General features: G+C 44.5%; 1 protein-coding gene across 2 annotated transcripts in view; it reads left to right on the forward strand.

Moving 5' to 3' along the window:
* The window catches only part of TRPC4AP (transient receptor potential cation channel subfamily C member 4 associated protein), a 71,981-nt gene that overhangs the window by 48,593 nt on the left and 6,453 nt on the right, over positions 1–16,935 (forward strand). Inside the window, exons 9-12 of one of the 2 annotated variants that reach the window (XM_047851926.1) lie at positions 5,264–5,430; positions 12,056–12,187; positions 13,870–13,928; positions 16,191–16,292. In XM_047851926.1, the coding sequence (XP_047707882.1) occupies positions 5,264–5,430; positions 12,056–12,187; positions 13,870–13,928; positions 16,191–16,292 (460 nt within the window). The remainder of the gene's footprint in view (positions 1–5,263; positions 5,431–12,055; positions 12,188–13,869; positions 13,929–16,190; positions 16,293–16,935) is intronic. The other variant, XM_047851927.1, reaches the window with a different exon arrangement.

Raw genomic sequence — 16,935 nt, forward strand, 5'->3', positions numbered from 1 at the left:
AGAAGTAGTATTAGAAATCAGATAGTAGAAACATGGAAATTAAGTGATATAATTCTAAATAACCAATGGTTCAGAGACAGATCACAAAGAAAATTAAAAGATATTTTGAGGGACACCCAAGTGGCTCAGTCAGTTAAGCATCCGACTTCAGCTCAGGTCACGATCTCACAGTTCGTGGGTTTGAGCCCCGTGTTGGGCTCTGTGCTGACAGTCAGAACCTGGAGCTTCAAATTCTGTGTTTCTCTTTCTCTCTCTCTGCCACTTCCCTGCTCGCTCTCTCGCTCTCTCTCAAAACATTAAAAAAAAAAATTCAAAGATATTTTGAGACGAATGAAAATGACACAGCATACTGACCTTAAGGAATGCAGCTAAAGCATGCTAAGGGAGAAATGTGTAGCTATAAATCCCTACATTAAAAAAAAAAACAAACAAAAACTCAAATTCCCCAATCGGTAACCTAATTTTTCTCCTTAAGTCATTGAAAAAGGAAGAGGCAAGCTATTTTCTCAAAGCAAGCAGATGGAAAGAAATAATAGGATTGGAATAGAAATTAATGAAATAGAGAATTGAAAAATAATAGAGAAAATCTACAAAACCAGAAGTTGGTTCTTTGAAAAGGTTAACAAAATTAACAAACTTAGCTTCACTGATCAAGGAAAAAAAAAAAGACAATATTCAAACTACTAAAACCAGGAATGAAAGAGGGTACATGACAACATGTACAAAGATAAAAATGACTCTAAGGAAATACTGTACACAACGGTATGCCAACAGATTAGACAGCCTAGATGAAATGGACAGATGATAAGAAAGACAAAAACTCCTGTAGCTGACTCGAGAAATAGAAAATCTGAACAGACCTGTGAAAGTAAAGGGATTGAATTAATAACAGAAAAACTACCCCCCCCCCCCCCCCCCCCCCGCTGCAAAGAAGCCCTGGCCTCTTAAATAAGAAGCCATTTAAATACGAATTAACACCAGTATGTCACAGACTTCCACAAAATAGAGGAGGAAGAAACACTTCCTAACATATGAGTCATAATTAACCTGATACCCAAACCAAAGACACTATAAGGAAATTACAGACCAGTATCTCTCATGAATATAAATGTAAAAATCCTCAAGAAAATACTAGCAAACCAAATTTAGCAACATACAAGAATTATACACCTGACCAAGTAAGTATATACGTGACTAGGTAGGATTAATGCGTAGTTGATTCAGTATATGAAAATCAATTGATGTATACACTGTATCAGTAGAAGAAAGAACAAAAATACGATCATTTCAGTAGATGCAGAAAAGCATCAGACAAAATCCAATACCCCTTCATGATAAAAACACTCAAACTGGGAAGAGAAAGGAGCAGTCCCAACCAATTAAAGGGCATCTTAAACCCCCAGCCAGCATACTTCATGCCCACAGACTGAAAGCTGCTCCCCCACTAAGATCAGGCACAAGACAAGGGCCCCTGCCTTTGCTGCTTCAACTCAACATTGCTTTGGGGGTTCTAGGTGGAAAGAGAAATAGAAGGCATTCAGATTAGGAGGAAGTTAAGCTGTCTCTCTTCACAGATTTTATATATAGAAAAACCAAGGAATCCAGTAAAAACAAAAACCCACTAAACTAATAAGTGGGTTCAACAGTGTTTCAGATTATAAGGTCAATATACAAAATTCAATTGTTTCTATACAGTAGCAATGACCAAACCAAAATTAAGAAATTTCATTTATAAGAGCATCAAAAAGAGTGCAATACTTAGGGATAAACTTAACAAAGAAATGCAAAACTCCTACTCTGAAAATTATAAAACATTTTTATTATTATGAAAGAGGACCTAAATATAAAGCTATCTCGTGTTCATGGACCGGAAGACTCAGTATGATTAAGGTAGCAGTACTCCACGTGTCGAGCTCTGTGTCTGTCAAAATCTCAACTGGCTTCTTTGCAGAAATGGATTAGCTACAAACCATGTATCTAATGAGGGACTTGAATCTAGAATTTGTAAAGAACTCCTACAGGTCAGTGATAAAAAGACAACACATTTTGAAACGTGGGCTAAGGATTTGAATACCCATTTCTCCAAAGCAGAGATACAGATAGCCAATAAACACATGAAAAGATGTCTAACATCATTACCATCAGGGAAATGCAAATCCAAACCACAATTAGATACTACTTCATACCTGTTAGGATGTTTATCATCAAAAAGACATGATAGCAAGTGTTGGCAAGGATGTGGAGAAATCAGAACCCTCATTCTCTGTTGGTGAGTATATAAAATGGTGCAGTCACTTTGGAAAACAGTCTGGCACTTTTCACAGTTCCTCAAAAGGCTAAACAGGGTTACCATATGACCCAGAAATTCTAGTCCTACTTATACATCCAGGGGAAATGAAAACATGTTTATGTAAAAACTTACACGTGAATATTTACAGCTGCAGATTTATAATAGCCAAAATATGGAAATAACCCAAATGTCCATCAGCTGGTAAGTGGATAACGAATGTGGTATATTCATATAACAGAATATTATTCGGCAGTGTAAAAAATGAAATACTGATATATGCTACAACCTGAATGAATCTTGAAAACATTGTGCAGAGTAGAAGAAGCCAGGCACAAAAGGTCACATATTTTATGATTCCATTTATATGAAATGTCTTAAAAAGGCAATTCCTTTGAAACAAAGTACTTTAGTGGATGCCTAGAGATGAGGGGTTTGGTGGCAAATGAGAATAAGACTTCTTTTTGGGGTGATGAAAATGCTCTAAAATCAGTTATGATGGCTGCACAACTGTGAATATGTTAAAAACCACTGGATTATACACTTCAAGTGGGTGAATTGTATGCTGAATTATAGCTCAAAGCTGTTTTAGGAAAAAAAAAAAAAAGAGTATGCCCCAGAGTGCAGTGTAGACCTATGGAGGGTGGTGACCCCTTGAATCATTTTTATGCAGCTGAAGAGATTGGAGGGAAGCAGAAACCTCTCAAACTAGCTTGCCCATCCTCATCCTTGGGAATTAATCTTGTTGCTGAGCTCTGGCCATTGGTTTAAGAACTGCCTTTCTTGAAAATACTTACCCCAGAGACTTTCTTGTCAAACCCGTGAAAACCAGGCACCAAAGATCGGCATTGCCCGGGGATGCATCTGAGCTGCCTGTGTTTCTCTTTCACCACAGACGTTTACTTCTGAGGAGGGCTCGTTTGCCATTCGCTGTGCCTGTCCTTCCCTTAAGCATCCTGTCCCCCAGTGGCTCTCCAGCCCCCTTAGCACAGAGCCCGACACGGGGCTCGAACTCACAAACCACGAGATCATGACCTAAACTGAAGTTGGGACACTTAACCAGTTGAGCTACCCAGTCACCCCAATAAATAAACATTTTTAAAAATTTAATTGAAAAAAAAAACCTTGTAGATTAAAAAGAAAAAAAAAACTAGTAGCAAGCAAGCATTAGCAGAAAAACTCATTTTCTTTTTATTTACCATATACTTACATGTTACTTATTCATGTGCCAGGCATTGTTTTCAGCACTTTGAATATATTAAATCCTTTGATTTTTGCAATGTTGGTAAGAGATAGGTACTGTTGCTGTTACCCCAGTTTTATAGGTGAGGATGGATACTGAAGCATAGTGACATCTACCAGCTTACCCAAGGCCACTCAGCTGGTGAACAGTAGTAGAGCTGGGTCAGATGTGGCAGGCTAGCTCGGGGGCTGTGCTCTTAACATCTGTGCCATGCTGCCTTTCAGTCTTGCTTCACTCAACAACCTGTCATCTCCCAGGGTTGTGATTTTATATTAGTGGCATGACATGGCTGTAAAAACATAGTTCCATGCCAGTAGGGCAGAATAACTTGGGTTCTTGTACATTGGTATCACCTTGTAGAAGTCACCAGACTTTTGCATGCACCTTACCCAAATATTACTTGATAACCACTGTTCTATCCCATATAGTTTTTCTGGCCCTTTGCAAAAGGTCTTGCAGCAGTTCCAGTGGGAGCTTGGAAGGACCTTAGTAGTTACTCATTCATCTTTTCACGTTAAACATGAGAAAAGTTGAGGGGAAGTAATCCCTAAGGTCTCTTGACCCTGACCAGTACTCTTTTAAAATAACAGGTACCTAAGAGGAAGGCTCCCCAAGAACCAGGTGCTGGGCTTTTCTTGTGTTCTCATTGACTCCAAATAGCCACCCAGCCGTCCACAGTAGCATTGCTGTTACTTCCCTTCTATGAGGCAGTCTGAGGCCTAGTGTGGAGGTAACTTGACCAGTGTTACACAGCCAGCAAGTTATAATCCCAGAGCCCTCAGCCTTCAGCACTTTGTTCTAGCACCTTCCCATGAGTATTCTTGATTGTAACCTGCCTGATTCATTGAGACTTTCTTGTTAACTGGGTAGTAGAATAAATGTGATGGTTTACCTGCAGCCCAAAATATGATAGCTGGCATATACCATGTCCCAGAAATATTACTTAGCTGCTGCCATTGTTACTAACAATGAAACTGGGTAAAATGGAAGTCTGCTAGTAGACACTATGTTCATCTGTATCATTAACAGCAGTTGTGGTGCCCAGTCTGCCTTGGAAAGCTGAACCTTAGAAAACTTTAGATGGTTCTTTGCAAAACAGGAGAAAAGAAATCTCGGAAAAGAATCCCTCTCAGTCTTTCGGCAGTGCTTCCTTGTAGAATCTAGGTAGAGGTACCAAGTACTTAGAGTCAATTGTGACCTGAAGAGAGTTTGGCACAATTCGTTGCTAGCTCACTGGGCACTTGGGTGGGGGATACTCTCTGATGACGACGGGAGAAAAGAATATCAGGAAGAGATGGATCTTGTTGTTGCATTGGCTGTGTCAGAGCATTTTCACTGTGTTAAAGTCAGTGAGATAGAATGCAACTGCAGAGTCGATTTGGTTTTTTATTGAGTATAATTGATACCGACGTATTATTTTCAGGTGTACACCATGATGATTTGATACTCATACATAGTGCAGAATAATCGCTACAGTAAGTCTAGCTCACATCTGTCACCATACATACAGAACTTCTTTTCTTATGATGTGCACAGTCAGTTTTTCTGTTTTTAAGCTTGCCTGGCCCCTGTGGGCACAGAGGGGGTTTTGTGGCTTTCAAAGTCTCTGTCATGGGCACAGGGGCCAGTCTAATGGCTCTGTTACCTCAAGTCTGTCCAGAGCTGGTTTGAGGAGCAGAAACATGTTTCCTTACAAGCAGTGTTTCAACCCTCTCTCCTGGTGGCTGTCTCAGCCTCCATTGTGTTCCCTCCTCCAGGGGCTTCTGAGGAGAATGGCCTGCCTCACACTTCCACCAGGACCCAGCTGCCTCAGTCAATGAAGATCATGCATGAGATCATGTACAAACTGGAAGTGCTCTATGTTCTCTGCGTGCTTCTGATGGGGCGTCAGCGAAACCAGGTGAGCCCCCCCTCCCACACGTCTCAGAACACGTCCCGGGCACTTGTGGGGCATCAAGTACTCCATTAGGCTGTCACTCCAGCCCAGCAAAGTGCAGGGGTTGTTCTCCTCATCTCTGTTTACATATCAGGAAGCCAGTCTCATTCCAGAGTCCATAGTCTTTCTACCATACCTTGCTGTGGGCAGCATTTCTGGGCAGAGCATTGGTGCCCAGGGCATAGCTGGTTGCTTGGCCATGTTACCTGACCTTGTGAATATGAAGAAGAAAGGGTTTTTGTGACAGGACGACTGCCCTGTAGATGCACTAGAAGAGTTGCCAGTCCGATGGGGGCTCAGGGTGGTGGGCCAGAGCTGGGAGCTGTATCAGTTACAAAAACTAGACAGCTATTGGGGCTCCGCATGTGCTGGGGTTGAAGGAGCAAGGGCCTATAACCTACAGGGGGAGAAAGAGAGCTCTGGAAGTAGCATTCCTCTTCAGGATAGATGAGAACTAGTCCTCTCCTGCTGACTAATCATTGCCCTGTGGATGAAAAAAAGGTGAGCAGTTGGCGGGGGGCACTCAACAGTCCTTAAGCTCCTTTTTTTTTTTTTTTTTTCATTCCTAGGCAAGTATAATTTTATCTTTTTTTTTAACCTTTATTTATTTATTTATTTATTTATTTATTTAATATATGAAATTTATTGTCAAATTGGTTTCCATACAACACCCAGTGCTCATCCCAAAAGGTGCCCTCCTCAATACCCATCACCCACCCTCTCCTCCCTCCCACCCCCCATCAACCCTCAGTTTGTTCTCAGTTTTTGAGTCTCTTATGCTTTGGCTGTCTCCCACTCTAACCTCTTTTTTTTTTTTTTCCTTCCCCTCCCCCATGGGTTCCTGTTAAGTTTCTCAGGATCCACATAAGAGTGAAACCATATGGTATCTGTCTTTCTCTGTATGGCTTATTTCACTTAGCATCACACTCTCCAGTTCCATCCACGTTGCTACAAAAGGCCATATTTCATTTTTTCTCATTGCCACGTAGTACTCCATTGTGTATATAAACCACAATTTCTTTATCCATTCATCAGTTGATGGACATTTAGGCTCTTTCCATAATTTGGCTATTGTTGAGAGTGCTGCTATGAACATTGGGGTACAAGTGGCCCTATGCATCAGTACTCCTGTATCCCTTGGATAAATTCCTAGCAGTGCTATTGCTGGGTCATAGGGTAGGTCTATTTTTAATTTTCTGAGGAACCTCCACACTGCTTTCCAGAGCGGCTGCACCAATTTGCATTCCCACCAACAGTGCAAGAGGGTTCCCGTTTCTCCACATCCTCTCCAGCATCTATAGTCTCCTGATTTGTTCATTTTGGCCACTCTGACTGGCGTGAGGTGATATCTGAGTGTGGTTTTGATTTGTATTTCCCTGATAAGGAGCGACTCTGAACATCTTTTCATGTGCCTGTTGGCCATCCGGATGTCTTCTTTAGAGAAGTGTCTATTCATGTTTTCTGCCCATTTCTTCACTGGGTTATTTGTTTTTCGGGTGTGGAGTTTGGTGAGCTCTTTATAGATTTTGGATACTAGCCCTTTGTCCGCTGTGTCATTTGCAAATATCTTTTCCCATTCCGTTGGTTGCCTTTTAGTTTTGTTGGTTGTTTCCTTTGCTGTGCAGAAGCTTTTTATCTTCATAAGGTCCCAGTAATTCACTTTTGCTTTTAATTCCCTTGCCTTTGGGGATGTGTCGAGTAAGAGATTGCTACGGCTGAGGTCAGAGAGGTCTTTTCCTGCTTTCTCCTCTAAGGTTTTGATGGTTTCCTGTCTCACATTCAGGTCCTTTATCCATTTTGGGTTTATTTTTGTGAATGGTGTGAGAAAGTGGTCTAGTTTCAACCTTCTGCATGTTGCTGTCCAGTTCTCCCAGCACCATTTGTTAAAGAGGCTGTCTTTTTTCCATTGGATGTTCTTTCCTGCTTTGTCAAAGATGAGTTGGCCATACGTTTGTGGGTCTAGTTCTGGGGTTTCTATTCTATTCCATTGGTCTATGTGTCTGTTTTTGTGCCACTTAAGCTCCTTTTTGAGTCAGACCCTGGACCATCATAGCAGCTCCGTGCGAGATAGGTGAAGTTATCCCCATCTTACAAGTGAGGAGCAGTTTTGGATAGCGTAGCCAGGGAGAAGACTCACTGCAAAGATGACATCCAGCATAGCAGTGTCATGAAGAAAGTGAGAGGGCCATGCACGCTGATCCCTGAGGCAGCCTGCCAGGTAGAGGGAGCGAGTCCTGAGGTGCGAACATGCCCAGTGGGTTGGTAGAATAGTAGGGAAGCAGGGGCATGGACTGGAATGATCAATGAGGGGAGGGGTGAGGATCCCATCTGGGTTTCACAGGCCATTTTAAGGACGTGGGTGTTTACTCTGAGTGATTGGGAAGCCACCCCTCTGGCAGCCTTGTGAAAGAGATGATAGTAGCCAGGACTAAGCATATTGGTGGAGGGGAGTCTCAAGAAGTGCTTACAGTCTGGATATATTCTGAAGGTAGAACAGGTAGAATTTGCTGATAGTTTGGATGTGGGCATGAGAGGGGGATTAAGGGTGACTTCTTTGACAACTTCTAAGGTTTTTGGCCCAAGCAGGTGGGAGGATGGATTGGCCATTTACTGAGATGGTTAAGACTGTGGGTTAGAAGTTAGGGGAGAGGAACGGAGGCGTAGAGAGAAGGGCAGGGAATTCAGTTTGAACAAGTTAGGTTTGAGGTGTCTCTCAGAATCGGCACCCGGATTACCTGCACCTGGAGTTAGGGCAGAGGTCAGACCCGGGGCTAGAACCATGGAGGTTGTCAGCATGCAGTTGGTATTTAAAACCAGGACCCTGGATGAAGCCCCACCCTGACCTCCACGGCATTGAAGCTCCTTACTCCAATATGGAATACATTTGTTACGAAATGATTACGTCGCTGTGCCCTACATGTGTTCAGTGCTTTTATCTTTTTTCACAGTTATTCACATTTGAATTTTGGGGTATTTGGTAAGTTATAAAAAGAAGTGGTGACCACCTCTCCCCTCACTTGATACTTGAGGAAACCAGGGTACAAAAAGGGCTGTGCTCTCAGGTTCCAGGCATCAGTAGAGCCATCTACTTTCTGTCCCTCATGACCGTTCCCTGCTCCCTGAGCAGCCTTCCTGTTCCCAAGTCTTTATGAATCAGTCATTGGTTTCTCTGGTTAACCTGTATGATTACTGCTGCTGCTGCCTTGGAGGGACCACAGGCTGGCCTCAGGATGCTGCCCACCTGAGAACCAGTGTTCTGCTGGCATGTCCTCAGGAGCACAGTCAGCATTGACTGCGTTCTGCCGTATGCCGGCGCTGTGGGGACATGGATCCACAGGCCTCATCGAGGCTGGGACAGCAAGGAAAAGGGGTTCCCCGGCCAGGCCTCCCAGAAGGTTCCTCCTTAGAGTGGCCTTTTTGTTGTACATTCAGGCCAAGTTCTCTGACCAGTCTTGGTTAAATTGAAGTCACTCTCCCCAGATGTCCTAAGTTCCATTTCTCCAGTGCTCATGTAAACAATCAATACAGCACTTCGTGTAAAGTCAGGCCCTGCATTTGGGCCACATTACCTCATTGAATCCTTTCAGCGTCTTCACTAGCTCTCATTTTCCATCAGGGGACTCAGGTTCAAAGAACATTGTCCAGAGTCACAGCTTTGTTCAGTTTTGGCCTCCTGAGATAAATGCACACCCGGGCACCTGGGTGGCTCAGTCGGTTAAGCATCTGACTTTGCCTCACGTCATGATCTCACTCTTCGTGGGGTTGAGCCCCGTGTTGGGCTCTATGCTGACAACTCGGAGCCCGGAGCCTGCTTTGGATTCTGTCTCCCTCTCTGCCCCTCCCGTGCTCTGTCTCTCTCTCAAAAATAAACATTTTTTTAAAAAATTTAAATAAATAGGGGCGCCTGGGTGGCACAGTCGGTTAAGCGTCCGACTTCAGCCAGGTCACGATCTCGCGGTCCGTGGGTTCGAGCCCCGCGTCAGGCTCTGGGCTGATGGCTCAGAGCCTGGAGCCTGTTTCCGATTCTGTGTCTCCCTCTCTCTCTGCCCCTCCCCCGTTCATGCTCTGTCTCTCTCTGTCCCAAAATAAATAAACGTTAAAAAAAAAAAAAAAAAAAAAAAAAAAAAAAAAAAAAAAAAAAAAAAATTTAAATAAATAAATAAATGCACACCTGTGGTAGGCCTGAACGACAGGCTTTAGGATAAGAACCCTTGAGTTAGGCCGACATTTCCACCACTGCCTTGGCCATCTGTCCTGCTAAACTTCCCCTTTCCCTTGTAGAATGGGAATCAGTAAGCACTGATCCTGTGCTCAGGACTTTACATACATTTTCTAGCTTTGTCCTTATAAGAGCCCTGAGAAGAAGTAGTAATAACTTTGTTTTAGGTAAATATATATATATACATACATATTTTTTGATAGGTAAATAATTCACATAGTTCTTTATTAAAATGTGTAAATAAGCGGGGCGCCTGGGTGGCTCATTAAGTGTCCAACTTTGGCTCAGGTCATGAACTTGTGGTTTGTGAGTTCAAGCCCTGCATCAGGCTCTGTGCTGACAGCTTGGAGCCTGCTTCAGATTCTATGTCTCCTCTCTCTGCCCCTTCCCTGCTCATGCTCTGTCTCTCAAAAGTAAATAAATGTTAAAAAAAAAAAAAAATGTAAACAAGCATGAATGAAGCCTTTCTCTCCTCTGATCCTGGATATTCTGGTTCTTCCATGAAGCATCTAATTTTTACCAGTTATTCATGTATCCTTCTAGAGACATTTTATGCTTATAAAAGCAAATATATTCCTCTCATTTTTTTTTAACACAGTGACTAATATAGCATGTACATATTTGCTTTTTTGATATTGTATCTTGGTAAATGTTTAATTCACTATGTGTGAAAGACCTCAATCTTTTTTCTGGTACCTTATACCCCACTGAATGGATATGCCAAGGTTTACACAACTAATACCCACTGACGGGAAGTATAGGTTATATCTATTTTTTTGGTATTGCAAATAGTGCTGCTGTTCTTTAGTGAGTAACTTTACACATATGTCATTTAGTATGTGGATCTGAGAATAAATTCCTGAAAGTAGAATTGCTGGCCAAAGGGAATATGCATTTGTAGATTTTAGAGATCTCACCGAAATGATCTTCTTCTGCAGGCAGTTCGTCAAATGCCCTCTCACCAGTAGTGAGTGACCGTGCCTGAGGCCCAGCTCTCCAGCACAGTATTATTAAGCTTTGTTCTCTGCTAACCTGAGAAAGCGAAAAATTCATTGTGATTTGAATTTCTTTTAGTATTATAAGTGAGGCTGAATACTTTCATATATTGAAGAATGTCTTGCATTTTCCTGTCTGTAACCTTTGCCCATTTTTTCTGTAAGGTTGGTCTTTTTGTTTAAGAGATTTGTAGGATTCCTTACAGAAGAAATTAGCTTTTTGCCTATGATGTGAGATTGCCACTATGTTCTCCATTTTCCTATTTGACTTAACGACTTTGCTTATTGTGAATTTTGCCACAGAGAATTTTTAAAGGTTTATATGATTGAATTGAACGGTCTTCTCTTTTGGCTTCTAGGTATACTTAATATTTTAGAAAATCTTTCTCGTATGGTCGTTTACAAAAATCTTTGCAGGGGCACCTGGGTGGCTCAGTCGGTTGAGCGTCCGACTACGGGTCAGGTCATGATCTCGCAGTTTGTGCGTTCGAGCCCCGCGTCGGGCTCTGTGCTGACAGCTCAGAGCCTGGAGCCCGCTTCGGATTCTGTGTCTCCTCCTCTCTCTGCCCCTCCCATGGTCATGCTCTGTCTCACTCTGTCTCTCAATAATAAATAAACGTTAAGAAAAAAATTTTTTTTAAATCTTTGCATAGATTTTTCTAGGATATTTAGGGTTTACATCTTTTAAATATGTTTATCTTGTCTCTAGTTGAAATCTATTCCTACTCTGAAGCATGAGGGGTATTTATACTTTAATGATATGAGTAGGAAACAAACTAAGAACAAACAAATTAAGAAATTTGATTAAGGTTATTAAGTTCGTATGTGTTGGAGCTGCTTGTCAAACCCAGGACTCCCTGAATCCAAAACTTGTGTTCTTTTTTTTTTTTAATTTTTTTTTCAACGTTTATTTATTTTTGGACAGAGAGAGACAGAGCATGAACGGGGGAGGGGCAGAGAGAGAGGGAGACACAGAATCGGAAGCAGGCTCCAGGCTCTGAGCCATCAGCCCAGAACCCGACACAGGGCTCGAACTCACGGACCGCGAGATCGTGACCTGGATGAAGTCGGACACTTAACCGACTGCGCCACCCAGGCGCCCCAAAACTTGTGTTCTTAAAAGAGGACCCACCATACAGTATGACTCCAGGAGTATTGTGGGGATCTGTGAGTAGAGTGCAAAAGTGTGTCTGTGCATAGTGGGAGTGTGGAGAGGGGTGGCTAAGTGAGGTATTTCATTTAAACCTCCACAGTCCCTACTGACTGTTGCTTTCTTCATCCTCAAAGATTGTTTAGAACGTGCCGAGCAGGAGATTTTGATGGATCTTCACAGCACGTTTGTTGTAATGCTTTTTTGCCTTCCTACCCCATCCAGGTTCACAGAATGATCGCAGAGTTCAAGCTGATCCCCGGGCTCAATAATTTGTTCGACAAGCTGATTTGGAGGAAGCACTCAGCATCTGCCCTTGTCCTCCATGGTCACAACCAGAACTGTGACTGTAGCCCGGTGAGCTGGGGAACGTGGCAACACATGGGCTTTATTTGCCAGGAGTACTTGTTTCCAGGACTGCTGTTGACCCTTTGAAATCTCATTTTTTGAAAGAGTAGAAATAAAGTCCTAGTCTATATGATCCCTTAAGTGGAAGCTGCCTTGAGAAGGGTCTGACCCCACCCCTCCACCTGTGCAGAAATCCCTTCTGAGGCCCTCTGTCAGCTTCCTCGTGCAAACCTCTAGGACAGGGCGCTCCCAGGAGGCTTTCCCTCCAGAAAGCCTCTCTGTTACCTAGTGGCAGGCTTCCCCTTGATCTGTATGCAGCCCCACACTGTTGCACATCTACTGGTGGTAGGTTTTGCCCTCTTGAGAGCATGTACCACCAATGGTCTGTGGCCAGAAAGGGCTTTAGGGTGCTTTCTTTTTTAAAGGAGTCAGAGGCTCACCTCTACTTGGTCTCTCTTATGGTGCACTGGAGAGAGTACTGAACTGGGAGTCAGGAGGCCTCTATGCCACTCAGTTTGCTGGGAGAGCTTGAACGAGTCGCTGAATCTCTGAGCCTGTTTTTTGCAGGAGGAAGGTCACACTCCCTTGCCCACTGTCCTTGTGGGCCATGTGGAGGCTTGATCACCAGCATCAGGAGGACAGTGCTCTGGGACTTTGAAGTGCCACACACGGCCATCAGTGCCATAGGCTCTCCCTGGTCTCTGTGCCATGTTCTGGGGACTTCCCACAGTGCCTGACCTTCCAGCTTACTGTTCTTCTCTGGCCTTGTCCAATTTGCCTCTCAGCCCATCATCCGAATTTTTAATTTCAAGTTGAATGTATTCTGCATTTTGAGACATCTGGTTCTTTGTCAAAAACAACTTGGTCTTTATTTGTTATGTTAATGTTCATTACTTGTAACATACTTTTTTTATGGTCTTGGATTGCTCATGGGATGCTAATACTTGCATTTGAATCTTCATATTCCCCTCAGGGTGGAATGTGACCTCGTGTTCTGGAATGTAGCCTTGCCTCTGGAAGTATTTCTTCAGAACACTTGCTTTTGTCTGCCAGGTTCTTTATGAGTAAGTGCCACAGGGCAAGTTTTCATGTTGAGTGCCAGATTTCTCTTCGGGGGGCTCCCCTTCACCACCAGTAGCACCCGGGCAGAAACAGGCATCTTTGCCAGCTCCCTGGGCTGATAAGTGGGGTTTTTCTCACCCTTGTTTCACCAAGTGTACATGCTTACCAGGCTTTACATGGGCACAGGGTTCTGTCTAGTCCCTGCAGGGCATTAAACCCAAGCCCTGGCATGAGTAAATGTCATTCCCACTTCTCCATCCCACCCAGAGCTGCTGACCATCTGCTCTTGTGCTCACTGCTTTGAACGCAGTCCTTTCTTCATTTCTGATTCCTGTGGATTTTCCTTTCTTACGAAGTTAGCCTCACGTTTAAAAGAATTTTAGTTATTTTTTATTCAACATGTAGGTGGAAGCGGGGGATAGCAGGAAGGGTCCATAGCAGCTTAATCTCTTATTGGCCAGTTGTGGAAGTCAGCAAAGAGTTTCTGACTATAGAAAAGTCCTCATTGTGTGTGAGGACAGAGGCTCAGAGAAGCAAAGCGACACATCCAGGCTCTCACCAGAATGTTTTATTTTCATTGGGAACGTTGTGGTGATGGTTTTAACATCAAGGATGCATATGTGTTTTAGGACATCACCTTGAAGATACAGTTCTTGAGGCTTCTCCAGAGTTTCAGTGACCACCACGAGTAAGTACGAGCTGTCTTTGGAAGGACAGTTGTTGCAAGGGCTTCTCCCCTGTCTCAGACCTCAGCTCCGGAGGACCTGGCAGCTGTGAGGGCAGCTGTCACATGGTTACCACGTGTGGCTACACTTTGACAATACTGTAATAAGAGCTGCCGTTCATGCGGCCCTTCCTTTGTGCCAGGCCCTGTGCCAATCTTCCCCTGAGCCCTCACTGCCACCTCAGGAAGGGAGTACAGAGTTGCTGGCTCCTTGTTACCCTTGGAGTCAATACATCCCTCAACTGTCTGTCCCTCCGAACCAGGAATGGACAGCTTGGCCCTTCACAGGGACCTCAGGTGGGCAAAGTGGGCTGAGTATTTGCTTATTGAACAGGTGGAATATTCTTCACCTGCACAAGGAGATGTACCCTCTTCCATTTTTTTGAAGCCGCATTCTGCCCTCTCATTTTTCATTTTTCTACCTTCAGTGGAGAATTCACAAGAGAGTGATTCTCTGCTCTAAGGAAAACAGTGCCGGGGGAGGGATGAATAGCAGCTGACCCCTTGACCTTGGCACTGGGGAGACATTATGGCAAGGGTAAGGGGTGGGATGGAAGGACTTTCGTGAGCTGGAACACACGGGCAGTTACTGCTTAGCTCTTGCCTACCGCTGGTATACAGGAAACTGGGCCCGCTGTTACATAGCTTCTGATTTTTTTCCCCCAAGGGAAGCTAGAAATTAAGATTTATGTGGAAGATCCTGGTTTTAAACATTGACTTAAATTCTTTTGAAACATTGTGTAAGCTACCAGAAAGTGCCTGAGGACAAATGTGGCCAAGGGCCTCCACTTGGCTACTTTTGTCTGGATCATGTTGACCATCCTCTTTCAGAGGCTCTTTGTCTGAAGGACTTAAGCTCCAGAAAGTATGTGAACACTCTAAAAAATGGCACCAGTATGTTCTGAATGTGTACTTTTTTTCTGAGGAAGTGGGTCCCTAACTTTCATCAGACTTTTATTAAATCTGAGCACTTGTATGTGTTAGGCACTGTTAGGCTCTGGGGAGACAGTGATGGGTGAAATTAGCCGTGACCCTTGGTCGTGTGAAGGGTACGGTCCTGGAAGGGAGGAGGGACATTAATCAGAGTCACACCACCCGGTGCACAGTGACAGATTGAGATGGTATTCAGAGGGAGGGAGCATGCTTCTGTAAGAGAACATTTGATAGGGGCCTTGAACTGGCCAGAGGGTAGTCGGGAGCTCTTCCCTGCAGAAGCAACTTGTCAGCTGAAACCTGAAGGGTCGGTAGTGGTAAAGTGGGTGAAAAGGAAGAGTGAGGGTCTGTTCCAGAAGTAATGGTGTGTGCAGAATCTCCTGCAGGGTGGAGCACCGTGTGTTCAAGAAGGCCAGTGTGGCGAACGATGTAAAGAAGAGGGGCTTGGCCCATAGGCTGTGAAAGTGGTTGGTGGCTCAGCCACAGGACCTTGTCAGTCAAATTCTTGGGCTTAGATTTTATATAGTCTAAAGCTTGTGAAATTGTGGGGGTGTTTTTGACAGTAGAGTGACCTGGTCAGAGTCCCATTTTCTAAAGATCTCTCTGGGTGCTGTGTGTTGAATCAGTTCCTGGGGGAGACCATTTAGGAAGCTGCTTCTGTCCACGTGGCTTGGGTGACGCCAGGCCTAAAGATGAAGGGCGCAGGAGGGAGTGTCTTAGCTGCCTCAGGCCCCTGTGGGAATGCTAGAATAGAGCCAGGTTTGAGAAGCAAAATGCTGAGTTTGATTTGGACATCACCAAGTTGGATGTGCCTTTGAGAAAGCAAAAGGAAATGTTCAGTGGTGGGGCGCCTGGGTAGCTCAGTCCGACTTCAGCTCAGGTCATGATCTTGAGGTTTGTGAGTTCGAGCCCCATATCGGGCTCTCCACTGATAGTGCAGAGCCTGCCTGGGATCCTCTTTCTCCCTCTCTCTCTACCCATCCCCCACTTGTGTGTAGGCATGCTTGTTCTCACTCTCTTTCTCAAAGAGACATTAAAAAAAAAAAATGTTCAGTGGCAAACAAAAGGCCTGGAAATGCTGAGGGAATGGGCCTTGTTAGTGACTGTGGCAGGCAAAGGGGCAGGGGAGGGAGCCAGGGAGACTCCCTTCGCCTGTGCCCTTCTGCCGCCTCAGGAGCAAGTGATGGCAGGCGAGGATACCTGGGAGATTCTCTGGCTCTCACCACAGGAAGTGGGCAAGAAGGGAACTAGCCTGGTGCCTGTCCTTTACCCCTTCCAATCCATTTGTTGCAGGAACAAGTACCTGCTGCTCAATAACCAGGAGCTGAACGAACTCAGTGCCATCTCTCTCAAGGCCAACATCCCTGAGGTGGAAGCCGTCCTCAACACGGACAGGTGGGTGGCATGCAGCTCTGGCCCACAGCCCGCCCTGGCTGCCTGCGTGCCCCCGGGTTCACAGATGAGTGCCCACGGGTCTGGTACTTATCCTTTCTCTTTCACATGTAGCTCCGATGTCCTGAGGGCTCCTGGGTGTCACGCACTGTCCTCATGTCACCTGCATTACCTCACTGGGGCCGCACAGCAGCCATGGGAGGGAGGTGCCATCATCATCTCCACTTTACAGAGTGGGGAGCAGGGGTTTGGAGAGGTCATCTGCCAAAAGTCACATGTGTTCTGCCCACTCCTTTGTCACTCACCTTTGCTGACATGCTTCTTGCCCTGTGATAAGTCCCATTAGCTGGATTATGTTCGTGCCACCTTCTGACCAGCAGGGAGCTCACAGGTTCCTGAGGGTCAGGGCAGGGAGGACTATAACCAGCAACAGAAGTCATAATTCCCAGGCTCTATTTTTTTTTTTTTTTTTTTAAAGCAAGAGAAATCTGTTCAAATAAAATCGTGCATAGTCCGTAATGTCTGGAGGGGATAAAAGTAGAGCTGTTCTATTTGAAGAGGGAGTTTAAGGGCTCAGAATCCCTGCCTGCTTGGCCATCTGTTCCCCATGATGCAGCCCATTTCCTCATCGAACATCTTGCTTCCT

This window comes from Prionailurus viverrinus, chromosome A3 (assembly GCF_022837055.1).
Source record: "Prionailurus viverrinus isolate Anna chromosome A3, UM_Priviv_1.0, whole genome shotgun sequence".
Classification (NCBI taxonomy): Eukaryota; Metazoa; Chordata; class Mammalia; order Carnivora; family Felidae; genus Prionailurus; species Prionailurus viverrinus.